Below are 27,852 nucleotides of genomic sequence, written 5' to 3'. Positions count from 1 at the left end.
GCGGGGGGCGCCGGCGGGAGGGAGGCCAGAGGTCAAGGGACCACTGCAGGAAGCAGGGTAGAGAACAAGCGGGGATAGAGCTTCAGAAGCTACAAAGAAGAGAAAGAGTACTTAGACTTCTCGGCCGTCCCTGTGGGTGTGACCCGCCCACACCCCGGGCGCTCTCCCAACACGTCCACTGTCCTCCTCCTCTGCCAGCACTGCCTGCTCCTCCAGGGACACGATCACCACGACGACTGCCGGGGCAGCCCGACTTCAGAAGCACCGACCGGACCCGGACTGGAAAAGGATTCAGACCTGGCTCCATTCAGTCGCTTCTAACACTCACAGGTCCTAAAGTAGCACCCACAAGAGCCTCATTTAAACGTTTTTCTGATAATACGAACACCTTTAGACAATTCTCAGCCCTACTTATTCAAAAATCCCAGTATTTTCTGCACTGCAACCCTCCTTGTTCCTAATGCTTCTAGTCACGAGAAGGATTCAATGGACCGGACAGACAACACTAGTCCTGACTGCTATAAAATTTTACTGTGAATTGAAGCTTTCAGGCCAAAACTACAATGAAGGTTATCTCTAACACACACGTCAGCTCTATTTGTTTCCCAAAAGGTGGTCTCTATGTAGATTTTATAGGAACCTAGCAGTCAGCACTTTCATTTTTATTTGTTAAGTAACACTGAAAAGGGCACTGGATTTAGGTCAAACCCCATTTTTAACCTACAAAACCGCAACTTCGTATGGCTCAGTGTGGTGCAGTTCAACAGTTCATGAAATCTCCTGACCTCTGTGATACTGAGATTTATAAGAAGAAATGTACATTTGGCTTCCCCTTCCTGACACAGAGCTCCTAAAACACGTGGAATTTCCTAAGTGATGAGAGCATCAAAGTGAAAAGCAGTGCCTTTTAGTGTTCATGAGAGGCTCCCTTCAACCACACGTGACTTGATGTTACGGGGTGACTTTCACTAAGCCCTTCAAGGTGCTAGGCTGGCTGTCGGGCACACCAACCATGGGATTAGAGAAATGGAACTTTCAGGCTACCCCTCCAGAGACGGGAAAGGGGCTAGAGGTTGAGTTAGTCACCGAGAATTGATGATTTAATCAATCGAACCTCCATATAAGCCCCTAATGGAAAGGGCTCGGAGAGCTTCTGGGCTGGTGAACAACTGGAGGCGCTGGGAGGGTGGTGCTTGCAGAGACGGCGTGGAGGTCCGCATCCGCCCACACCCCCCGCCCCGGGCATCACTCCCATCTGGCTGTTCCCCAGTCAACCTAATGATTAATCTGTGCTCCTGCATTCTGGGAGCCGCTCCAGCAAATTATCAAACTCTAGGAGGGGTCATGGGGACCTGATTCACAAGCAGCCTGTGAGAAGCTGGAGGAGGACAGAGCCTGCAGCCTGCGGGGTCTGTGCTAGCACCGGCGAGCGCCGCAACTGCACCAGACCCCAGTCCAGCTCGCTGGGGTCTGCAGACTGCAGGATTGCTCAGGGAGGAGAACCCACAGGTCTGGATGACAGGAGGATTCGGCAGGTGGTGTATAAAGGAAACAGAGCTTTCCTTTAGTTGGTGTAGGGTTTTTCCTTCACCCCTTCTAAAGGGCCTGCTGTGAAATTTACTTTTATAATGTCTTATACCAAAGAAAGAAATATGACTTTAAGTTGAATAAAAATTTGTGATGAACCTGAGGAAAAGTTATAAATACATTTTAGTAACTGCTTATATGAGCAATTTCATAGCTACAAAATACATTTGGCAAAGGATTTGCACATGTATTTTTTAGGGTTTTTTTGTGCTAACATTCTTTCACATTTTTATTCCCTATAATTAATGAAATAATGTTCTCTACACAGAAACCTATTTTAACTTATTTTAACAGAAAAGCAAACGTGTTCTTATTCTCCACACATCCTATTCCATTTCAATTCCTAGCTACCTAGTCCCCAAGTCCACCTCTCCACTGGTAAGAACTTGAGCAGGGGAAACGGGTGTAATTTACTGACCTTCCCAAAATCCCAACACTATTCTTTACTAAGCCATTATTACCCGCTAAGCACTTTATAAACACTACTTCATTTAATTCTCAAAACCACCCCAGGGCTTCCCTGGTGGCACAGTGGTTAAGAATCCTCCTGCCAATGCAGGGGTCATGGGTTCAAGCCCTGGTCCGGGAAGATCCCACATGCCGCGGAACAACTAAGCCCGTGCCTGCAACTACTGAGCCTGCGCTCTAGAGCCTGCATGCCACAACTACTAAGCCCACATGCTACAACTACTAACGCCCACGCACCTAGAGCCCGTGCTCTGCAACAAAGAGAAGCCACCACGATGAGAAGCCCGCGCACCGCACAGAAGAGTAGCCCCCGCTCAACACAACTCGAGAAAGCCCGCGCGCAGCAACAAAGACCCAATGCAGCCAAAAGTAAATAAATAAAATAAAATAAAACACCCCAAAAGACCACAAAACCACATGGGTTGCAAGAGGGTAAAATAACCCTGAAAATAAAATGAAATCTCTCCCAGGTTCCTATGAAATAAATTCATTTAGAAAGCAAATTAAACCAAGAAGTCTACTATGGTAAAGTTCTAAAGTTCATTATTGGCAAAGAACTTTACTTACTGGTCTCCAAAGCCATGATACACGCTGGGCCAACCACGGCCGTGCTCACCGCTCTTCCTCAGGGTCTCAGCAGCCCTCAGGGAGCTCAGCGCTCCCGCCTTCTCCAAAGTCCGGTCTCGCACACCGCACACTGCTGTCCCCCCCACTTCTCGGCCCTGCCTCTGCTCGTGGTCCAGCTCTGACCTGGTGGATCACAGGCCCAGTCCCAGCGACTCCTCACCTATCCTCCTAGCTCGTGCAGCGGGGTGACACCCACATGCCTACCTAATGGAAACTCAAGCCCAGCCAAAATAAAAGTCTCTGATCTTCCTACACCGATTTCCAAGCTATTCACCCTCAGTCCTCAACAGCAATAAATGGTACCATCACTCAGTGAGGGGCTCAGGGTAAAACTTTAGAGCCCTCTTTTTCGTCCACCATTTTCCTACCTTCAAACAACTCCACCCCCATCAACACTGACTCTCTCCTTGAGGACAAGGAAAGTCTCCATCAGCTGTCCTCTGCAGTCCAGCCGAGGAGCTTCAGCGACCCTGAAAGTTATTGCTGGTCTTGGAACGAGCAAGCTCTTTTCAGCCTAAAGAAAGGCTTTTGTGTCTGCTGTCCCTCTGTATGGAAAATGATGCCAACAAATTTACCATAATTAATAATTTCACAACTGTAAGTAATAAAGTCATCTTTTCATTTGACCTGCCCCTTCTTTTCATGCCTCCATGAAGGCAGCTAACAGGGGTCTGGTGCAAGGTAGGAGCTTTATCAAAAAAATAAATAAATAAATCCATGGAATATATTACTGCATTATTTACTTAACTCTTCATCATTAACACAGTCCATTAATCCCAAGCACAGCTGCTGAACAACATAAGCCACAGTCCAGTCAGAAAGGCCCAGCGGTTACTTACGGAGGCCCACAGAGTCCGGTTTGCCACTGTCATTCTTGCTCGGCTGCACAAGTGGGGCAAATGACACAGCAAGGATGTTTTTACTTTCCCAAGTGTTTTGTCCAGTTCGCATAATTTGTGTTAACTATTTAGAGGGAGGAAAGAAATAGAATGGCTTAATCTTGGAAGTGTGATCACCTTAGAGTCACAATTTTGTTTTAACAGAATAACAGCAGTGATTGCTATATAATCACTTGTATCTGAATGCAAGCAAATTACTTTCGTTTAAATATTTACCATAAAATGATACAGGAGGAATTACAAATACTTGCTGTTCAAGACAGACACCTGAGCTCAAAAGGCATGACTTTGCAGGTTGTATCTGGGGTCTGAGGGCTTCTAGGGGTACTCTTCCAACCCACACCTGCCACTGGCCCCCAAAACACACGTCTCACACAGGTTCAGTTGTTTGGTTAAAGTGTTGTATTAGTAAAAAGACGTTTTCATTACTGTACCAACGAATCAACTTCATGATCTTCCATGGTGGTTATAAAATACAGATTCTAATTCTAATCCCAACTTGACATTTCACAGATATATGTAATTAGTCACAAGGGGATGAGAAGTTTTACCCACTCAGCAAATACCCACCATCAGTTCTAGAGAAAAAATATTAGCTCAGTACATGACTGAAGGAAGATGAATTAGTATCTTCAATTTATATTATAGCAATCAGCCTATTATATTTTACATTAGTACAATAGTATATAATAAATATTCAATAAAATACCAATGGGAAACCATATTTTAAATGTTTAAAAACGTCTCTTTAAAGGAAAACAGAAAAAGACGATTAATCTGGGAGTCTCAACACTCCAGAAGCATTCAAGTAACATTTTTCCAAGAATGTGTTTTAATGAATGCTTTATATTCTTTCTAATAACTGACAAACACAGTACGTGGTGATGGTGAAATCCTCTGACCTGCAAATCACATGTGTGAACTTAGGGGACCCTCAGATACACAAACTCCAAAACGACCACACTATGTCCCAGTCATCTTGGACAATCGATCTTCTACTTACAAACCACAAGGTGTTTTAAACATCTCAGATGTAGGTTAATATGAATATAAAAGATATTTTTTGCAATGTATATTTATAAAATTTCAAAGTAAAAGAGCCACCCAGTTTCTGAATAAATTAGTATTTCATACACTTATTATACCTAATAATTCCAAACCAAAGGCAGACAATAGGTGAAAAATACTTTCAAATGCGCCTACATATACTAAGAGAAGATCCAAAAATTTACTCGTTTCTGGAATGGAGTTAAGCAGTTCAAACCAAACCGCAAACAGGATTTCCTTTTCATATGTTCAGCTAGAAGCAGTTACCACATTCAGTGGCACTCGCGCCCCTCACCCGGACCAGGGAGCAGCTCAGTGCGGCTCTCCTAACCCTAGTTAACGGGTCTTTTCCGCACCTGCCTTGGTTAATAGTCAAGAGCCCGTTTCAATGTTCTCCTCTATAGACAGATCTGTGAAGAGTGTTTATTTCTTCCTTAACACTTACAGTGTACCTTTCACTGAGGTAACGCTTCCCGTCTTACGCTAAGTGCGTCTCCTACGTCAAGTGAAAGGACAGTGGAAGCTACCTGGTCTTCTACAGGCATGACCAGGATGCCCCCGACTTTCAGCAGTATCTTCATGTAGTGTTCGTGGTCCTTCTGGACTCCAGCCCCGCAGTAGACCCGGTCATACTGGTGGCTGTCTGACGCTATCTGCAGACAATTACCAACCACAAATGCAGGCTCACAGAACTCGAATCTATACGGAAAACAGACGGCATTTTACCTCATTAAGCAAAAGATCAGATCTAAACAAATTAACAGAGTCTAGCTTCTTGAAATAGTGAAGTTACCAAATTAATTATAAGGATAAAATATTATAAAGTTTGACTGAAATATCAGATTTATGAAGTTTAACACTGATCAAATATATTGTTTTATTATCAGTGATGCAGTGTACATTTTTTCAAAACATTAACCTTTTTTTTGCCACACTGAAACCTTACTTAAGGCTTAAAAGGTGAATATAGTGAAAAAGCCACCACAACAGCAACCTTGCGATGCCCACAAAGGACATACAATAAGGATGAGAATCCCAAGGGTCAAACGAGAGAAAAGGCTTCACTCCCCCCGCTCTTTCCAAAAGAAGCCAGGGGCCAGTGGACATGGAAGGGCTTGTGCAGTCTCCACTGCGGGCATCTTGCTGCAGTTAACAGTGGCAAAGCCTGTCAGGAAAAGACACCGGTGCCCTTACCCTATGCTCTTGCAACCACTAAAGAGTAGGGAGATTTTCCTAATACATTTTGGCAGAACTATGTTACAGGGTTGGAAAAGAGAGCAGAATGAAGTGTTTTTTGGCCCCCGTGATCTCCCTACACAACAAAAGAAGAGAGATGGATGGTTTCAAAGCAAAGGCATCTTATCCAGGCCGCCTGTTCCTGGTTACAGTGTTGGTTCGTTGTATATCGAGTTATGCTTTTACAAACTATCCTATTTAGACTTCTACTTTATTCCTTAAGTTCTGGCAAATCTGAAAACGGTCTCTAAAATACATAATTAAAAGCCTAATTCACTAATGAAACACGTACGGTAATATTTTTAAGTTAATTCATGAAATATCCTTTCACTTTTAAGTTGATTGATGTTAATCTGACCACACAGCAAAATCAGGCTATCATTTGAGGATGAAATAATTTACATTAAAAGTTTTGGCATGCGGTGAAAAATGACTCTGAATCATAATCACTTTTATTTTGTAAAACGTATCCTGTCCTTTGGTAATTAACAGACTTATTACGCAGTAAGTTCCCATTAAAATTCACTGAAGTACAGACACACTACGGTCATCGATATTTAAAGAAGAGTTTCGCAGCATGATGCCGTCCTCAACTTCCTGTCCCCTTGGTGGAGGGGCTGGGGGCATGGGGGTCAGTGTAGAGCCTGCACCCTCCTCTCCACACGGGGCTCCACACAGGGCCGGCCCCGCGCCACCGCTCCTTCTGCGGCACCTGCGCCCCGGTGCTCACGCCTTCTGGCTCTCCCCTCCCTCCACCGCTTCCCGCAGGGCTGCTCAGCACAGGTCCATGCCCCTTAGAGGGCCATGTGGGGCTCCTTACGGTTCTACCTGGATGTCCCCACTTGCAGACTCACTCCCTGGCTCTGCCCCCTACCCCACACACACTGCACTGCAGCCACAGGTTGAATTGTTGGCTTCTCATCACTTAGAGGAAATATTACAAAGTCTCCTGTATGTGTCTGTGCTGTTCCTTTGACTGAAAGGCCCTTCCCTCTCTTCTTGATAAACGCCTAGCATCACTTGGAGACACAGCTCAGATATGAGATACACAACGAAATCTTACCCAACTCCTTAATCGTGTCTCATTCTTTCTACTTGCATAATACACACAAAAGTGTGAACTTACCTATGTAATGGACAATGTTTAATTCCTCTCTTACACTCAACACAACCTAGGCTTGTCTAAAATCTGGCTTTCAAATAACTAAATAATACGGATCACGTGGTTTAATCATCTCATCAAACTCAAGATAAGCATCCTTTAAAAAGAAAAAAGACCAGTATTTTCAATCTAAAAATCCTCATGCTTATAAAATTTCATTTTAAATAACTTAATTTTATAATAATTTAAGCCAGTCTTAAAATTTTCAGAATGAACGTGAGCAGGGAATTTAAATTTAAAAATCTGAATTATTAAACCTCTTTTACCATTAAGTCTGTTAAATCAACTTAAAAATATGCTTATAGTTTAAAAGTTTCCTACTAGTTAAAAATACATGATAGCTCACAGAACTATTATCTAGCAAAACATCATTACAAGTAAACAACTTACAATTAAAACCACTTCTCATATTCGTGATATTTTTATATACTCTCATCCCAGCAAAATGAATTAGAAGGAGTTTAGTGTCTGATTCTAAAATCAAATGTGTGACTCTAGCCAAGTGGCCTGACACTAGCGATTAGGACAATTCATTCCAAATACTGTTTCTGGAGCACCAGTTGTGTGTCGGCTGGAAATACAACAGGAAACACTCAGGCCTGCATCTAGTGGAATAGACAACAATCTCAGGAATTAAAGATTAATTTACAAGTGTGATAAATGCTCTAAAGGTATATGACTCCATAAATGAGACTGAGGATACAAGGAAACGGACAGCGCTGGGGAGTGAGAGAAAGGCTCCCTGAGAAATGATTAAGCCATGATCTGAAAGGTGAGACAGGACAATCAAACCACACTATCCAAGATGGTAGCCACTAGCCACATGTGGATACGAGCCCCTAAAATGTGGCTCGTCCACACTGAGATGTGCTGAAAGGATAAAAATCACACAAGATCTCAAATATTTAGTATGAAAATGTAAAATATCTCAGTATTTCCTTTATATGCGTGTGTATATGTGTGTGTATGTGTGTGTATATGTGTATGTGTGTGTGTATACTTCAACAGCCACATAAACTGAAAACACTGAACAACTACCCTTCTAACTCTATCACCTGTAAACAGGAGCTTCAAATATTTCCCTTAACACAAACTTCCCTTTGGAATATTCTCCTGGTTTTCCTGGTATCTCTTTGAACACTTCCTCTGAATTTTAATTGTATCTCCATCACCTATTACGGGCCTCAAAAAACACTTACTAAGTAGGTGAGAAACATAAGAAACAATTGTTTTGTCAGCTGTTCCACCTACCAACTTTGAATATGAACCCAAACTTGACAAACTAAATATGTTAATCACAAGAACCCCAGGACTAGAAGAGAAACCTGCACAGAAACAGTTACAGAAAAAATATGTGCCCATGGCACCTTCTATATCAATATGATGGTTCTTGTTTTACTAAATTGGATAACCAAAAGTAACTGTAGCTTCATGTTACAAAATACATGATTCTTTTCCCCAAGTGCCAAAAAAAAAAGCAAAACTCAAACAGTAAAAAAAAAAAAAAAACAAACACTTTTGCCTTTAATGAATAAACCAAACCAACTGTCCTCTAACTGAAAGGTACTTTTTTTTGTTTTTTTTTGAGGTACGCAGGCCTCTCACTGTTGTGGCCTCTCCCGTTGCAGAGCACAGGCTCCAGACGCGCAGGCCTAGCGGCCATGGCTCACGGGCCTAGCCGCTCTGCGGCATGTGGGATCCTCCCGGACCAGGGCACGAACCCGCGTCCCCCGCATCAGCAGGCGGACTCCCAACCACTGCGCCACCAGGGAAGCCCCTGAAAGGTACTTTTTAGGGGCCCTTCTGAAGATCTTAAATAAGCCACCTTATTCTAGGAAAGAAAGTCTTTTCCCTTGTAATGCAGATCTGAACAAGTATAACTGCTTCCACTTAGGGAATACTACAAAGAATCATTATAGAGAAAAATTAGACCTCTAAATTTATAAATAACTTCTACAAATGCAAATGGACCACATACCTCTAACAAATGCATATGGGTCTTTACACTTTCATTTAACATACAAATTAATTTCCTTTACCAGCATACTCAAATTTTAAAGTTTAACTGAACCTGAGACAACATTCCAAAAAGAGTAGAAGGACTGGACTATTTCTAGACACAAAATAGTAAAGCTTCAAGGACGTATCAGGTAGAAAGGTGAATGTTTTTAAATATAGGCACAAAAACACCTAGCACATAGTAATTTACTAGTTATAAGAAACATGTCTAGCAGAGACAGTGTTCCGTCCGGGTACTGTTTATTACACTTAGAGCTATGGCTTCACCTTCACCAATAATTCACGAATCCTTCACGTTACCAAAGAAAACAAAACAACTCTCAAACTGCCTGTACTTATAACATTATTTTTTTAAATACACAAATGGGTTATAGATTATCTTTCCTAATAAAGGATTTAGAGATGAGCTTTAGTATTTCTGACGAGGTAGAGGTGAGGATCTGACTTAGACATTCTGTATTCTGATACTGAAATTATGGCTCATTTTTAAAATAGCATTTCATGTAAATAAATTCATATAAATCCTACTAATAATATTTTTTCAGAAGTCTATGATTAAACTTTTTCAGGCAAATGTTTACGGATGTGCTCGTATACGTATGAAGAACAAATGACTGATTTGAGGCATGGATGACAGCTACCGTGTGGCTAGAGTCAATTACAACTGCTACTAATTCTTCCAGTGTAAAGAAGAAAATAAAGAGAACAGTTTCCTCCTTCAGCTTTAACTAGATTCTGAAAGCTGCATCTTCCCCAAGTTTCCACAAACCTCTATAGGCAAAGGACATATAACAAAAATACCATTCTGTATAATCTGGAAGGCTGTAGTAATAAACTAACCAGAAGTTTTCACTTTATTATAAAATAGTGCTACATTATTTATAGATTTATACATAAAATCTAGGTTTAAAAATAGTGAAAGAAAAAATCCAAATTCCACCTTTCCACATCAACCACACACAAATGGAACCTGAGAAGGGGGAAAAAAAAAACAGCAAAACAAAAATAAACAAAAAAAAGAAAGATAAGAGACCTACCAAAAGGAGACTTCCTACGTGGTTATCATTTTAATCCTAAAAGTATGGTTCTTGTGTTCTCTTCCAGTTTTCATACTTGATTTAGGGGAGCTCATTAAAATTTTATGTCTGTTAGTAATGTGAAAAGTAGCAATCATTTTTATCCTTTGAAGAAAATTTCCAAAACAAAATTTCCCAGATACAGATACCTTATACTCCTATATTACACCAAATTATACTTCCTAACAAGTTAGGTAACTTAGTTACCTGTATACAAAAAAAAAAAAAGTTAAACAGTTCTAAAATGTAATAACTACAAATTCATCCACTTTAGACTTATAATTATTTATTGATTTAAACCTGAAAATCTAATGGCTTTTTAGACTCTTATGTCGAGAGGGAAAATTATTTGACATGCCCTTACTAAAATAAAATGTGCACGGAAAATCATTTGTGGGAAAAGAGAGAGCACAGATAGCTTGATTTACGACATGAGCGCTTGGCCAAGCTAGCACCCGAAGTCCAATCACTTACCTCAGCGGTGCTCTTCTTTACAGGTGCATGCTGGATTACCTTCATCTCCAGATGGACAGACGATTCCACTTACAGCAGGGACCTTGCCAACTTGCCCATATAATTCTTTTGATAAGCTGCTAGGAGACCAGGGTGACCTAGCCTTGCCCTGCAGCTTCCCTCTTAGATGGATAGTCTAGGTCTAGGAGCTGACTGAGGGTAGAAAAAACAACATTCCCCTTCAATGCACCGTTGGAGTGGAAGCTGACAGTTTGCACACCTAGTGTATCATGTGCCATAGGATACTACCATTGAAATTTCAGACTATTATTCCCGTGGAATAAAGGACTTCAAGGACAAAGGAAAGAATCCTATCTTGTTCTCATACTTCGTCCAAAACAACCTGCCAAATGAATCACAGACACTTCTTTTTCTTAAAACACTTTGTCATAATATACATTTTGAACTCTAACAGCTAGGACTACTTCATTAAAACAAAACTTCAGGGCTTCCCTCGTGGCGCAGTGGTTGAGAGTCCGCCTGCCGATGCAGGGGACACAGGTTCGTGCCCCGGTCCGGGAGGATCCCACATGCCACGGAGCGGCTGGGCCCGTGAGCCGTGGCCGCTGAGCCTGTGCTCCGCAAAGGGAGAGGCCACAACAGTGAGAGGCCCGTGTACCGCGGAAAAAAAAAAAAAAAAAAAAAACTTCACAACCTTCCATTGGGAAAAAACCCAAGGAAACATTAATCTCTTGATCTCCAAGTACAGTTATACCATTCAAAAACTCGTACAACCAAGGATTAAGCTACTGAATTTCAAAAAATTTTAAAAATCAAAGACTTTACCTTTTCAAGTGGTTTCCCTTTCAACTGTATCAAACTCATTTCAGAATAATTCAAGCATTATTTAAACCACAGTGTTAAGAGTAAATACACAGATTTCTCATTGAATAGAGCTTTAGGAGACTCCACAGGACCAAAAACAATCTCTAAACATTTTATAGGGAATGTGACAGGTATGTCGTATAAAAGTGAGTCTTCATATATTTCAACAATAATTTCTTATAAAGTAACTTGGGATAAAAACTATTTTATTTCTGTCAAACAGTATGTTATTCCCGGAATAATTTCTTCTCCTAAAATGTGTTAGAAGCCATCAAACTTTCACCCATGCCATTTCTAACCAATGTTAAAATACATAACTGGTAGCCCTGATGACTATTTTTAAGCATTTTTCTGTCCCACCATTTCAATGTTTGTCATGATTAAAAACTGTGTTTACAACCTATAATATCTCTCATACAACTACCATCTGAACATTATTAATATACCAAAGTGTTCAAGTATCCGAGAACTAGTTTGAAATAATGTTGACTATATATCTAAGATAGCGAAACTACTTCAAGTATGCCATAATTCTCTTAAAGATGAAGCAGGACTGCTCTAGTGATAAACTCATAGAATACAGTATCATTTAATTTTTTCCAATGCAAACTATATAATGTGGAAAAGGAGCCTATAATTAAAAATAAAATTAGGACACTAGACATTGCCACAAATCAATCAAATCTTCTAAAATGCAGACAACTACACTAGCTCTGAAGGTAATTTAAAGTGTGTACCTTGGCTGACCCTGAGGGACACGCTTCCTCTCCTGCCCATCTCCATCACCCATACCACAAGTAAGTCTCATTAATGAACAGGTAGGTGTGCTTTCTGATAAAAATGCTATAGTGCACATAACCATGCTAACAGCAGTCCCTAAATTCTAATCTGGAAAAAATAAATAAATGATGGAAATAAAAGTGCTGCTTCAACTTTTGTATCTGGGGCCAAGTCGCTAGGCTGTAATTCATTGGCACAGCTTACCCCTGAGAAGAAACACTAAGATAAATCAGTTTTTACATCATCATAGCTAAATCAGAACTAAACAAAGACTGGCCTAGCTGAAGTTATGGACTGTCTAACCCTGTTTATCCATCTGGGAAATGTGGACATTAATATTGCCTCTAGGACTGTGGGTACAGCACTTAGAATGGTACTTGGTACTTAAGGAACAGATAATACACATTACCTGCTGTTATTTTATCATCTCATTACTGTCTTCATGACTCATTTCTACAACAAACTATGTAGAGACAACAGTCCTCCATTCAAAGAGAATGAAAACCTTCAATTAGTCAGGCTACGCTGCACTCCTGTGGCTAATGACAGTAGAGTATTTCCAAAATCAGGTACAGCTTCCTTGGAGGGGAGAGGAGACAGGACCTATTGTCTCACAGGGAACGGCACACCCCGAAGCATGCCCTCTAGGGAGCCAAGTCGGCTCTATACAAACACATAAATGAAGCCGTAAATAAATGCTACACCAATTACCACTTACTTGCAAAGCACTTACAGGGTAAAGGTTTATAATTCACGCTCCTTTAACTGACTTACTCTTCCAAGTAAACACAGCTGGAGAGATTATTTTGCTTACTCTACGTGCACAAACACTGATTCAGATAACCTGACCTTCCCCAAACTTCTCCTTCGCTGGTGAAAGCCACTGGGCTAAGATAAAAACGTCGCGGAGCGTGTGTGTGACGGGCAGAACAGGAGTCGGCAGACCACGGAGAAGAGGCCAAATGCAGCCCGCACTTGTTTCTGTCAATGAAGTGGTACCAGAACTCCTCGCCCACCCCTCCACAGGGTGTCCCAGGAGGCCTCTGCACTACAGTGGCACAGCTGAGCAGCTGCAACAGAGCCCGCTTGGCCCAGGAGGCCAGATACATCCACTATCTGGTCCTTCATCTGAAAAAGCTTGCCAGTGTTGTTGAGAACCTTTGAAATCAAATGTCAGTTCATTAGGGAATTTCGGTGCATGTGGGTATACCACAGGCAGAGCAAAGGAATAAACCACACAAGAGAACTCCCCCTTCCCTCCTGTCTCCAAGTACAGTAAATTCAGGGTAGCCTCTCCAAATTATTTCATTTGCTGATACAGAACCAAGACATAGAAAGAAAGTTTAAAAGTATACACATTATACTAAGGATCTTTTTTCTGAAAGAAGAAATAGTACTTTCAAGACTCAGGAACCAAGCCTGCTTCATAAAGCACACACAGAAACATACACCTGTATATTGTTTTTTAAATATGTATCTTACATTACATATTCTAATGCTGAGTAGTTTACTGAATCTTTTCCCGCCTACTATGTTTGAGAGTTCACTATGATCTCCAATAGATATACATAAGAAAACTTTAAAGATACAATTTAAATCATAAGTGACATGACAATACTTTCAAAAAAGGAACTGATAAAAAAGATCCAAACCAACAGGATAAATAAGATTGGAAAAGTATTAGGTTTTAGCTTTCTACTGTCTTCGTGTTACACACAATCAAGGATAGCCTGGTACTAAGGAACAGTACTAAGTACTAAGGAATACATAAATAGCAATTTGTTTTCCTGAGTTACTTTATATTTTATTAATTAAAACGTATTTTGATGACCCGTACACAATTAAATATAATAAAATTGCTTAGGAACGGAATTTTAAACATCACTTTCCAAAGCAAGGTTTTCAAATTTAAAAATTGAAAATAACTAGGAATATTATCAACAAACGCCAAGAAAAATCAAAGAAATCATCAAAACACAAGTAAGATAGGAAGAAAACTACTACATCTTCATCATTTCTATCACCAAAACCAAATGATGTTAAAGGAGCCCATTAAATGACTCAACTTTGATTACTTAACTTCCACCCAACTCACGACTTTGTGCAAAACGAAACATTTCCCAGTACCTACTACCCCTTGTATGTGCAAGATACCTTTATAATCTGAAGTACGTAACCACTATTTCAGGAGCGACTTGAAAACCAGAATAGATAACATTTCCAGAACTGTCTTTTTTTTTTCAGAATAGTTTATTAATATAAGAATCTGTTTTAAAAGTAAGTTGTAACACTTTAGAAACAACCATATCATAAAGTCTGATTAACTAAAGTAACAAGACCATTAAAAATTATAAAGAAACATTCAGATCAGTCATATCACCATATTTGATGATTCACCATTTTATGAATAACAAACCTGTATAACACGGTAACAACAACACTCAAGAAATACAAGCCAAGGACATTTGATCATCTTACGATTACATGAAAACAATTTTAGAAAAAAAAATTTTAATTGAGACACTTAAATATATAAAACCTTCAAAATTATCTGTGTTATAGATTACTTAATATTTAAATTACATCAACACAGAAATAAAGAATGACATATTTTACTGTTTGCCAGGACCATGCCCACTTGTCAGCAAGAAACTTGACTCCACAGATATTGTAAAGAGGTACTTCAATGATTCAAAGTTCTTCCTTGAGTTTGTTCTGCCTGATTAATGACCCAAAAGTGAATTATCTGTGCCTTTATGTGTTAACACCTGAAATATATTATCTAATATATAGTAGTTCTTAAGATAAGACCTTAAACATTTGCTTTTAGTAATATTACTTTCATATTTTCCAAGTTTACCTGTATTCAAAAGGTCTTATGTGTATGTTAAGTTTCAACATCAAAGCAAATACTTAGAACAATAGAAATTCAATAAATTCAACAAAGTTCCATAGTTCTAATAACCAAAATAAAAACTAGCCATGCCCATATCTTAAGCACTTACCATACCACTAATTATAAGACAGACGGAAATGATGAAGACACAAAAGGATACTAACATTGAAACTCAATTTCTTATCAAATAACTTGAACTCAAAACTATTTTATTTCTGTCAAACAGTATGTTATTCTTGGAAACAGAATATGAACCCACATGGTAAGCATTTGAAAAATGATTCAAAAACATGAATTAAATGTTAACTCTTTATAAATAAGATAAAGAACTGTGTTCAGCAAACTGCTGCAGAAAATTCAAGGGACTTGCTCAGATCCACTGGCTTGATTACAGAACAAAGCCAAAGCCGAGCTGAGCACAGGCACGCTCGCAGCTCCCAGCTCGCCGGTAATACCCAGTCACACTCCCTCCCTGGTCCTTCCCCCTGCACTGCGGACTCTGCGGCACCTCGGTTTTCTGTTCTTCAACCCACCAAGTGCCACTTGCCAGGGGACACATACAAACTGGCCATGGCAAAGGGGACGGAAAGAAAAGGGCCAGGGAAGGAAGGGGAGAAGGGGCAGAGAAGGGAGGAGAGAGGGGAAGACGCTCCAGGAGACCCTCAAAGGCCCTCCTGCTTCCTTCTTAGCGCTGACCCCCAGGCCTGAACCCTAGGACCAGCCCTCAGCTCGGAACCCACCCCCAGCCCAGGTCCCCACCTCCAAGCAAGGCCAGGCCAGGCCAGGCCAGAGCTGAGTGAGGCCCACTCCCAACAAGCTGGGTTGGAACCCTGGACCAAAGCTCTGCTATACAGTAAAGGGACTAGGTTCTAAGCTTGATTCCTATCCGTTTTAGGCCTTTCTCTCTTTGAAAATATGACTAGTTGAGAGAGATAAATGCCCTCCAAATTTTCCAGTTTCACAAGAGTTCACGGACTTCAGCAGAAGCAGTCTTTGCCCCACAGTACTACCACTGCTGAACTTTAGGGACATTACACAGCAAACAGACTTCCTTGCCCACGCAAGGGCCAACGCCTGTGCAGTATTTCTTCTAAGGGAAAGTAGGAGTTCAAAACAATGGTTCTATAAGCAAATTTGTCAAACACAGCCCTCACAGGATATATCAATATACTTCGATGATAATTTCCTCTGGCTATATTACTAAGTAACTTCATGTTTTTAAGAAAGTCCTCCATATTCTAACAGGTATCACTCTTATGCTACAAACAAAGAGGGCAGACTATTAAATTACTATCCCAAAGGTGTAAACACAGTTCCCAAAAAGTATTCTAATGCCAAGCACATCTTTACATTCTATCTTCAGGAAAGGTACTTGTATGACGTTTAATGAATGGAACATTACCCTACTAATAAAGGGACAGTAGCATATAATTAAAACATAGAAGTTATTTATTTGTAATTCACTATATACGTACACAGAATAAAAATCACAGCAGTTTTCTACCTTAATTTTTTCTCTCATTTTATACCACACTGATTTTTGCTGCACTCAACTGACAACTCAGGATCAATAAACTAACAGTAGTGAGGAACAGACATGTCACACGTGTCTACTTATCAAGTGCTTTCAAAGCAGAACTATAGATATGAATACTTACTTATCAAAGCTATCACTATTTTTGATGAAGCTCTCCAGTTTTTCCTTGGCATACTCCACCACATCTGAATGAAGCTCAATCCCATGATTTATTCCAAAAGGACCTGCAATTGTAGCAGCAGCATTTATAAAAAGTATTAAGAATGTCTTTATAGAGCTCTTTTAATTTCTGCTCATTTATCTATCACAGGAGCATTTAAAGAGGGCTTGAAATATGTCTCTGCTAGCCACAGATTTAAAAGCTATATGGAAACCTATTTACACTGCTTTAAAAAAAAATAAGTCACAAAGAGTTCTCTCCAGGGTGTAGCTTATCTGTCAGGACAATACTGCCAAAGAGATAATCATATTTCTATATGAAGTTTAAGTTAATTACCATTATCTTCTCCTTTATCATTTGTTAAAAATTTGGTAATTCTCAAATGTCTGCATCCACGGGCTGACACAGGTATGACAGAGGCCTCGCACAGCACTCCCCACCCCCCCCCCCCCCCCCCCCCCCGACCCAGTGAATGCTCCTTTCCTCCAGGGCTGAGACCACACCCTCTGCCCGTGGAGCTCCCACTGTCCAGGGGAGTGTGGCGCCGGGCGGAGCTGGTTTGACTCTCCTGTTCCCGCCCACTTTACACCGCTTACTTGGCATTTCTTTTTGCACACAGCCAAGGATGAGTGACAGTCCAGGAACGAGGTACAGGGCAACGATCTAGGGACTGCTCCTTCCCCCACCCTGGTACTGGCTGAGAATGTGACCAACAGGATTCCCGTCTCCTAAGGCTACTGTGTCTTGTGCCTGCCCCACAACCCCACGACAGTAACACACTGTTCTGAGCTAGTCATCTCATTCGTCCCAAACTTCTGAGACTGAGCCAACCAGGTTTTCCATTCTACGCTTTTGTTATATTCCTGTCTTACTTTGAGATTGGTCTCTCAGGAAAAAGTGTGTGTGTGTGTGTTATTTTCTGTATCTGGTATGTATCTTAGGAACTACTTAACTGGATGTGCCCCCTACTGAATGCCATTAAAAATACAACATATACTGGAGTTCTACCGACCTCTAAGAACTTTAAAATAACAAAAAAATCAGTCCTCAATTAACATTTTTGAATGTACAGGGGGGCACATGAAAATACCGGTTTGTAATCTAGGAATTACCTAACTATAAAAATTAAACCAAAATGTTCAGATACTATCTTCAGGTCAAAAGCAGATAAACCTACTATATTTCTATTGCATTTGATTAATTTAAAAAAAAACTGATTCTACTTGGAAAATGTATTCAGATTAAAAAAAAGATTAGATAAAAAGGTCCATGAGACCACAACACTTATAGCATTACCTTCCTTTGAAATGCTTTATACTTTTTTAAATAAGTTATTCTGATCAGTGAAATCTTAAATGTTTTGCTTCTCATTTTTTGTTTCCTTACTGTCAAACCATTAGTCTTCATCTGCTAACTGGGACACCCATCCAATATCTTTTAAGATCTCTTGTAATTCCTTAATATTACCAAAGACAAATTGCCAAAAACTAGAATTTCCTTTTTCAAAAAACAAACGAAAATGGCACAAAAAAAATAAACTTAGAGAAGTACACGTAGTAACGTCACTTTTTAATTTAGTATTGAATCTGACTATTTTGAAAACTTGAATTTCCGTAAGGAAACAAAAAAGGCTAGGAAACACTGAGTAAAGTTTTCCTCACTTAAAAAAACTCAAATTACACTACAGTTACTTAACATTATATACATAGTAAGGAAAATATTGCTCTAGGAAATGAATCTAATTTTCCTTCTACCCTTTTAAGGTAATCCACTGAACGTAAAACATAACGGAGACTTTTTTCATTTTAAGAATCTAGTTATACTCATCAACCATCTGGAAAACAAAATGAGGGCTATATGGATGAGAGGTCAATAAAAAAAGGTCACTATTGCTGGGGCTGAAGCTTCCAATAGGACCGAATGGATAAACACTATAATAAAGGCGGCAAGTAGAGAATGTAGAAATCAAGGCTTCTGCTCAATATTTCAGACTGCCTTAGTAACAGAGGGCGTCTGAACTTAAGAGCTCTAAGTCAAAAGGGACTACGTAGGCTGCTTGTCACTCAAGACACCACTGGTCTCATTTTCCTTTTCTTGCTTTCTGCTTATACAGTATCTAAAAGCAAAGTGGCACCTTTTGGAAATAAGGTTTAAAGTTTGTTAAGAAAATTTCTTAACGTTGTTTTTCACATCACCTTGACACAAAATAAAGACAATTTCATTAACATACAATGGATTTGTTTGATAGTATCATAAACACACAAGTACGATATACTATCATTAATTTCTAGTACAAACACCATTCATGATTTTTTAACGGGTGGAATTGCTTAATTTTAAAATATCATGGAGATATATCTTTAGTTATCACTAATAAACTGAACAGTAATTAACATGTTGAAAAAAATAAATTGAAAAGAATGCATTAATAGAAGGCAGAACTTAAATGGCAATGTCACCAGTATCTCATTTATTTAGAATGTGATATACAACTAGAACACATCAAGCATATGATAAAACTGCAGTGCGATGCTCTTTATTGCAACTCATTTGACACCTGTATTAAATAGAACGGAAGAATAAAACACAGAAAACTAAAAAAGCATACACAGCTGCTTCTAGGGAAGGGGACTAAGATGCCTGGGGTGGGAAGGAGGCATTCTCACCATTACACTCTATTGTCTGAAGTGTGTCTTAACACATGCATGTATAACTTTTTCGATCAAAAAATGAGCTTAGTCAAAGAGATTTTTAAAAAAAGTACAAGATTTTCAAATAAATAAGTAATGTACAATAATTCTAATAGAAAGGCATAATAAACTGTTGCTGGAGAAAACTAAAATGGCATCCAAAAGACGAGAGCTTAAGACTCCCTATCACCATCTAACAGATGAAACGTTAATTTGACTGTGCTGAATAGATGCCAGTGTTATTTTGTATGTGCCAATGTGAAGAGATTTTTCTATGAAATAATAAAAGCTTAATTTTTGTCATATAAATTCTTAAAAAATCAAAGTACTGACAGTTGACCACTATCTTTAATTGCTAAATACTAAAGAGAAAACAGAAACTTACACAGAAGTCAAAGTTTATTAAGACAAATACAGGTATTAGAAAAGCATAGGTATCCTATATTAGAAATTATTTTTAAGGCTGGCAAAAGTCCATTTATTAAGAGCAATAATATAACAAAATTCCTATATAACAAAAAAATCTAAAGACTGTTTTTCTTTTGTAGTATTTGGACCTAAACCAGCTTATTTATTATCTTCCAGCTAGTCAATAATGAGAGCTTATACATAAAGGTCGCTGATTATTAGGTCTAGTGTCTAGATCAAGTGTCTATCAACACCTCCATTTCTTACCTACATGGCTGCTGACCCTGTGTGACGCCCAGCACCCCACGCCCCCTCTGAAGCACTGAGTGTGGTGTGCAGGCCCGGGCACCTGAGAGCTGCACAGCGCCCGGGATGCCCGGTGTCCTCCGTGCTGTGCGGAGAGCTAATCCGTGGAACAGCCACAAGCAAAAAGCACCTCACAGTGCACAGCACATAACCAGAGGAGCTCTGAAGATGAACAAGTCGCAGTCCGTGTGAGACCAAAGCACTGCGGGGTGCTGAGAAACCGGGTGGATTTAAGGCCAGTGCCTTCGTTTCCAATCCTGGCTCCTGCTACAGCTGTATCATCAGACCAGTCACTTAGCATGTGAGGTCTTTCCTACTGTATGGAATGGGTCTGTGGGAAAATCATGTAAATTATGTAAAAGTCTTTCACACACCATAAAGTACAAGATGGGTACAAATCATTAGAAATTATAACATGCTCTCCCCTTGAATACAGAACTGGTTAACTGTAGAAGCAAAACTGCAGCTTATAGGTGGTTCTCTACCCTGACTGCATGTTAGAATAACCTGTGAATTTTAAAATCAAATTTCAAAGTCGATTAAATTTAATTTGATTTAAACTGTAAACAGGGGGAGGGAATCTCTCAGGGTGAGGCCCAGGCTCTGCAGGTGACTCTAACAAGGCAGCTTGGGTTGAGCACCCTAGCTACACCCTCCTAATTATTGCCATGCCCAATCTAAATGATTTTTTAAATCTCTTTGGACTATTCAAATCTGTGCTCTCGTTTGCTAAAATGATAATCAAGAGTTAATAACTACAAATAAAAGCATCGGGATAAAACTAAATATTTACCACAAGAGGGAGTAGGTGAATCAGTTATTCGGTTTCCATGAAATTAGCATAAAGTTTCTCAGTGAGAATTAAAAGTCACCCTTCAGTATTGGGGCGGGGGGGGGGGGGGGGGGGGGGGGGGGGGGGGTTGGTTCCAGGACCACCCCCTGCAAATACCAAAATCTGTGCAACTCAAGTCCCTCATATAAATGGTAGTATCCGCATGCACCCTGCACATCTGTACATCCTCCCCTAATCATCTTGACTACTTGTAATACCCAATACATAAATGCTACGTATAGGAAATACAGCGTAAATGCTATGTATATAGTTGCCGGCACGTGACAAATTCAAGTTCTGCTTTTAGGGACTTGCTGCACTTTTTCCCCCCAATATCTTGATGCATGGTAGATGAATCCATAGATGCAGAACCCGTGGATACAGAGGACCAACTGTATATGTAAAAACACCTTTAAACAAGTTACAATGATATTTTATTACTAATTCCAGTTGAATAAAGTAGGCATCTTTGGGAAGATTTACAAGTAACTTTAGAAGAATTCAGAGATGGTAACAGGTGAAAAGCAGACAAGAATAGGTTTAATTCCTTCTTTCCATGAACACCCTGGGGTATAACGCCAAGAAACAAAATAGTGCAAAGGTAGATGAAGAAAAGGGGAGAAAAAATGAGATCAGCAAAAGATTAAGTAACCGATAACCAGATAAGAGAAACTGATCGAATGCATTTCCACTTACGATATAAATATTTTCTTATGGTTCTCCGCCTTATTATATCATGTTACCAAAGCATATTAACAAAAGACACTGTCAAACATTTACTGAATCTTGCCATGTTAAGCTTAAAATTCTTTAGCTAGTAGGACATACCTAAGACCGGAGACTTGTTCTCTGCTCTCTAGGTTTGGGAAAGGCCTCGTGAAGCAAGCCTTGGAATTTACCAGAACGTTCCAGTCCCTCAGGCTTCTCTCAGCTTATGGATATAAGTACTGTTTTCTTTTACTACAGGTGAATCTTACAAATATGTTTACACGAAATCTGAAAGTGTCGGTTTAAACAGTTACGGAGCATGGCCCCAAGATCCTAAGTAAACTATATGTCTAAAATGTCCAAATATCAAGAACACATGTCACCATCCGCTGCTTCAGGTACTTCCACCCAGTGGGCTGATAATACCCAAGTCTAACGTGGCCAGAGTAGTTTACGACCATCTCTCACACGCCTACACCAGACACTACGCCAAAGCAGTCAGTAAACTGAGGAGTGTGCGCAACTGTGACAGAGCAGAACATGGTTTACAAGGTAACGTGAACAGTCGTAGGTCTTGATCCAACTCTGTTAACGCACTCACTTTCCACGGAAGCCATTTCATCAGCCCTTCTGTTGTACTGCATATTCACCTGTGAAGACACTCCAGGGCCAGTGCAGTGACCAAGTCACATCAATACTCAATAAAAATTCCTGAACTAAATGAAGAACAGCCAATAAATCTGACCCAACGCTTCTATTGCTAGTTCAGAAGCGACGTGCAGGATTTCAAGGGTGTGGGATGTGTCTTCTGCACTGCTGTATCCTCAGTGGCGGGCTCAATGGCACGTATCATAAATACTCTTTGGGAGAATGATAAAGTACATAAACTTAGCTACCATCCCAAATTTAAAAGGTTCACAAGGAAGACTGAGGCAAGTGATACATATACAAAGCATAAAAATGTGTACTTGTCACATCTTCATGTGTCAAATCTATTTCATCACAGAATGAGGCATTGTACAGAAGTAGATCTTACAGAAAAGTATATGTCATTGAAAATAAATTTCTTACTAATTTTAGCTGTTTGCTAGAAATCTTCTAAAATGCAATACAGACTTTCCTTTCTGTACCTAGGAAAGGTCTTCTGCTTTCAAGTCAACTGCCACCCTCTAAGCATCCTGCGAGTCTGTGCCGAAGCGGAGGTGTCCCCAGGGCTCCATGCGCTGACTGCTCTTCAGGTGGGAAGATGAGACAAAGCGAGGAGACAGGTGAGGGGCCTGGCGGTTCTTTCAGGTTTCTAACCCTGTGAACATGCCTATCCCGCAAGATGAAGTTAAGGACAGAGAAGAGAGACTGCTGTTCAGGCCCTGCCTTGAGTAATTTTTGTAGGAAAAAGTACCTTTCACCAAAATGCAAACACAGGAGGTATAAGCCACTTGAGCTGCTCTGTCTTGTGTGGGCGAGGGTAAGGAAGGGCAACTTGAGCTGGAGACAGGCTGAACTTGGGAATCTCGTGCACACTGAAGAAGAGGCGTGCAGTAAGCACTGCATAATCAAGTATCCAGCTTGTTGGCCAGCTTGGAGGATGCGGAGTGTCCAGAGCTCAGCAGACAGACCTGGTGCTGGAAACCTGGGAATCCTCTGCCTGTGGAGGTGACCTGAAGACAGAAGGAAGAGCCACCCTTCACCATAGGCTGAAGCCAAAGAAGCTTCCACAAAAGGACAGAGGAAGTGTATGTAAAGGCAACGCAAAGAGCAGCAGAATCCAGGGGAAGATTCTTTCCACCAAAGGTGAGGGAGGCTGGACAGGCTGAGGCTGCAGGAGCTCCCGCACAGACGACGTGAAGGCAGCTTCCAGGAGCAGCCCTGCGACACAGGTGAGCCTCTGACGCGGGTGCTCAGTCCGGCACCCAGTTCAGCCTAGAGGAGACTGCCAGGGAGAGACACGGCGTGGGCGCCAGCTCCGGAGGGAGTCGCCGGGAGACAGAGATTCACAAGTCATTTCACACAGAAACACAAATTCAGAGAGGGTGAGGAGTGTTCTGGAGTACACAGTCAGCACATGGTGTCTGAGGTGGTTTATGTTCTGTAAAGTCCAGAAAATACTTACGAAGCAAATGCTACACCACGGCTACTAGGGAAATACGCACACATACACATACATATGTACCTCACAGAGATAATAACGTTCGGTCCTAAAAACTCACCCTGGTGGAGTCTACTTTCTCTATTTTGCACAAGAAGCGAGCTTCAGGAGAAAGGGGCCCAGCACCCAAGCTGCTCGCACCGCACTTTGACTCGATCCTCTGGCCGCTGCTCTGAGACGATGAAACCAGGAGCAGAACCATCCCTCGACCCAGGCCAGCTGGGGCCACGCCCACAGAGCGGCTCCCACCACCACCACCCCGCCCCCGCCGGCACCCGCACGTGTGCGCCAATGACAGACACTGACATCAGCGTTACAGACGCACTTCAGCAAGTCGGCAAATTCGCAAATACAGTTCAACTGGTTTTGGTGCATGGACGATCCAGGCTGGGGAGCGTTAAGCCTGAAGGTAAAAACTCAGGATGCAAAGTGACCCACCTGAGACTTTTCACAGCACCGAGGGAAGGGCCTTTCAACCTCGAAGAAGAGCTTGAAGAAATATAACCAGAAGAAATTACTACGAAAACTTGGTAAAACTTCTACAGCTTGCACTGTTCCCTAAAGCTGTATTTTTATCACTATTAGCTGCCCTGTAACAATCAGCAGTAACACCCATAAACACCATCACCTGGGGACTTCCACAGGAGCAGCAATGAAGGAGCCGGCTGTCAGTAATGACTTCCGCTCCACAACCAGAAGTGAGGGGAAAGCCCCAAGAAACACAATAATGGTAGCAACTCAATGCAGGGCATATGGGCAGAAAAAAGATGCATGGGAGCCCAACCAGGGCTAAGAAGTAACGGTGTAAAGGAGCTTAACTGGTCTCAGAAAATGGTAGTGGCCTAGACGCAAGGGTTCTTTTCAAAACAGATTTGCTCAGAGCCCAAAATAAAGCCCATACCAAGAACAGTCTTTGTAATTCTTAAAAAGAAAAAAAATAATAATAATCTCCTTAAAAAGAAGAAGTAGGGTAGAAATATAGAGGGAAAACTGAGGTTTGGCTTAATGCAGAGAAGAAGAGAAGAGAATCTACCTTAGAGAGAACCCTGGAAACCTACAAAATGGGTTTTGTCTCACCAAAAAAGATGGGGGAGATGAGGCAGAAGACCACTCTGGATCTCCCTCATTCTCAGGCCTGAAGTGAGCCATGGGGGTTTTCTAAAAGGGGTGCTTAAAAAGATGTGAAACGATTATTTGAAAATCATATTTCTGCTAAAGGGCTTGTACCTAAAATATATAAAGAACACTTACAACTCAATAATAAGTACACCAACAAATTAATTTAAAAATGGAGAAAAGATCTGAACAGACATTTCACCAAAGAAAATAGAGGAATAACCAAAAAGCACAGGAACAGATACTCCACATCATTAGGCATCAGGGAAGTGCAAGCTAAAACCACAAGATACCACTTTATGCCCACTAAGATGGCTATAAAAGAAAAAAAAAAAAACCATCAGTGCGGCTATGGAGAAACTAGAACCTCGTGTATTGTTGGTGGGAATATAAAATGGTGCAAGCCACTCCAGAAAACACTTCGGCAAGTTCTTAAAAAGTTAAACATAAACTCACCATACAGCCCAGCAATTTCACTCCTAGGAATCCACCCAAGAGAAATGAAACTGGCCGTCTCCACCAAGATTTGTACATGAATGTTCACATCAGCATCATTCAAAATTAGCCTTAACTGGTGAAAGGACAAACAAAATGTGGCACACCCACACAACGGAGGGTTACTCAGCCACCAGAAGGAATGGACCACGGATACACGCTACAGCAGATGAACCCTGAAAATGTAACGCTACAGGACAGAAACCATACACACAAGATCACAGACTGCATGACTCCACTGACATGAAAGGTACAGAAAAGGCAAATCTACAGAGACAGAAAGTAGCTAAGTGGCTGCCAGGGGCTGGGGTAGGGGATCTTTATGGGTGATGGAAGTGCTCTCAAATTGGATTATGGTCATGTTTGTACAACTCTGCTAACAGACTTAAACTCCCTGACTTGTACAGTTAAAATGGGTGAACTTTATGGCATGTAAATTAGAACTTCATCCAAGTGAGGAAGAGGGCTAAAGTGAGAGAGAAAACATGAATGTCTGAGGTCAAAGGCAATGTCAGTGTAGCTGAATAAGTAAGTACCACGTAATGTCCTGTGGTAAAGAGAAAGAGCACAGAGACCAAACATGACGGCCACGCGCAGCTTGACCAGCCCCCTGGGAGGTGAGGGCATTTAGGTACACTGGCAGTGCTCTTCCCATCAGACACGCAAGCCTGCCCACCGTGTGACCTGTAGGAACTAACGCTGCAGAGTTGAGGCAGCGGCGTACGCAGTGCTGGGTGATTCTGGCAGTCTCTCCACAGTCACGTCTGCTAACTCAGGACCTAGGCAAGAGGCTGAGAAAGTCATTCAGCCCGAGGTTACAGGTTTTATAAGCAACACCTAAGTTTGATATTATGGGTTACATAAGGGGTGAATCCCTCAGCACAAAGGACCAGAATGGAGACGAAGCGTCCCCACCTGAACCAGAAAGATGATCAGAGTAACGTGCCTGCGTGGTTCTGATATTTAATGAGGACACGAGAGACCTCTTTCCCGCACCCCATTCAATGCGCTTCCCTGGAGAAGACAGCACTGAAAGGAGGGTCAATTAAGGACTGGATTCTGTGTGGAAACCCTTTGCTCCAGGAAGACTCCTAAGGAGAAGAGAGCGGAACAAGAATTTATCTTCAACTGGGAACGAAACAAGTTGTCCAGAAGGAGGCATGATTTAGAACCTGGAGCAGTCCATTTTCTCAGTGCGCGGCAAAACTAAATTCCATTTATGAGTAGCTGCTCCAAATGTGGTGGAATCACAAGACACTTCCTGCAGCCAGGATCACCCTAACCTCTCACTGAACGAGAGCTCTCAGGACTGCAGCCCACCCTCTCCAGGGGAGATCCCTCAAGGGGCGCTGCCCTCCCGGTGCGGCCCAGAGCCTCCGGATCACACGGAGCGTGTCCTCGGGCGAGGAGTGCTGCCCACAGGGAGCACGTGCCGCCCGTCTCGGGACTGGAGAGCAGGGCTGAGGGCCAGGGTGCTAGAGCAGTGCAGCAAGGAGACAGCTTCTGCTGCTACGGCCACTGCGAAGCACTGGGCCAAGCCCGACGCACGGCTCTCAGATTATTACAGGCAACACGGAAGCAGCCCCCTGTGGAGCTGGTTCTAAGTGATTTTTACGGATGTATCCCCCTCCTTGACTTTAATTAAATGCTCGAGAAACACAAACCAAAAAAGGGGAGCAGGAGGAAAAAAGATTAGCTTCCTCAGAAGCTGGAGAGATCCAAGGTTTATTAACTGTAATCACAGTCTTACAGACTCCGCTCTCTCTGCCTTTCCTTTTTTAAAATGTCTTTATCTTTCTCATGAAATGAATTATTTACCAGCAAAAGGAGAGGTATTCTATCTTGGTCTTGACTGCAGGACCACACACAGACAAACGCTGGAATACTGTCCAGTCAGCGCGGTCACACATGTGACTGAAGACTCGCGACCTCCTGGAGCCTGCTAACAGGAGGAAGCGGCATCACTGTGGGTCACCTAAACCAGGGTCTGTTTCCCCACAATGCCCGCGGGTATAGAGGAGAAAGCATTCAAGATATGATGACGTTTGCAGTCGGCCTACAAATGCATCTGGCCCCAGTCATCTAATTTCTTGGAGACAAGTACTAAGGAATGGAGTTTAGGAGGGTGACCTCACTGCTGGTCAGGCAGCTGGTTAGGACCCGTGCTCTCCCCCCACCAGGCCTTTGGCTAAACTGCCCTCCCTCAGCAGGAGCCAGCCGGCCGGCTAGAACAGTGAAAGGCAGAACAACAGGTGCTTGGACGTGGAGTGAGGCCTGGACTTGAGTCTTAAGCAGCCACAGCTAGTCAAGAAATGCACG

At 41.5% G+C, this 27,852-nt stretch overlaps 1 protein-coding gene across 5 annotated transcripts in view; it reads right to left on the bottom strand.

Annotated features, from left to right (window-relative positions):
• Positions 1 to 27,852, bottom strand: part of PCMTD1 (protein-L-isoaspartate (D-aspartate) O-methyltransferase domain containing 1) — a 59,755-nt gene that overhangs the window by 3,210 nt on the left and 28,693 nt on the right. For 3 of the 5 annotated variants that reach the window (XM_029222554.1, XM_029222551.1, XM_029222552.1), the window contains 3 exons: positions 16,794 to 16,896; positions 5,156 to 5,327; positions 3,522 to 3,645 (listed from right to left, as the gene is read on the bottom strand). In XM_029222554.1, the coding sequence (XP_029078387.1) occupies positions 3,522 to 3,645; positions 5,156 to 5,209 (178 nt within the window). In that variant the 5' untranslated portion in view covers positions 5,210 to 5,327; positions 16,794 to 16,896. Of the gene's footprint in view, positions 1 to 3,521; positions 3,646 to 5,155; positions 5,328 to 16,793; positions 16,897 to 21,184; positions 23,435 to 27,852 lie in introns of those variants that run through there. The other 2 variants (XM_029222555.1, XM_029222553.1) reach the window with 2 other exon arrangements.

The sequence above is a fragment of the Monodon monoceros genome, unplaced genomic scaffold, assembly GCF_005190385.1.
Source record: "Monodon monoceros isolate NGI ecotype Baffin Bay Population unplaced genomic scaffold, NGI_Narwhal_1 Super_Scaffold_14, whole genome shotgun sequence".
Taxonomy (NCBI): domain Eukaryota; kingdom Metazoa; phylum Chordata; class Mammalia; order Artiodactyla; family Monodontidae; genus Monodon; species Monodon monoceros.
This window is presented reverse-complemented; position numbering and strand designations above follow the sequence as displayed.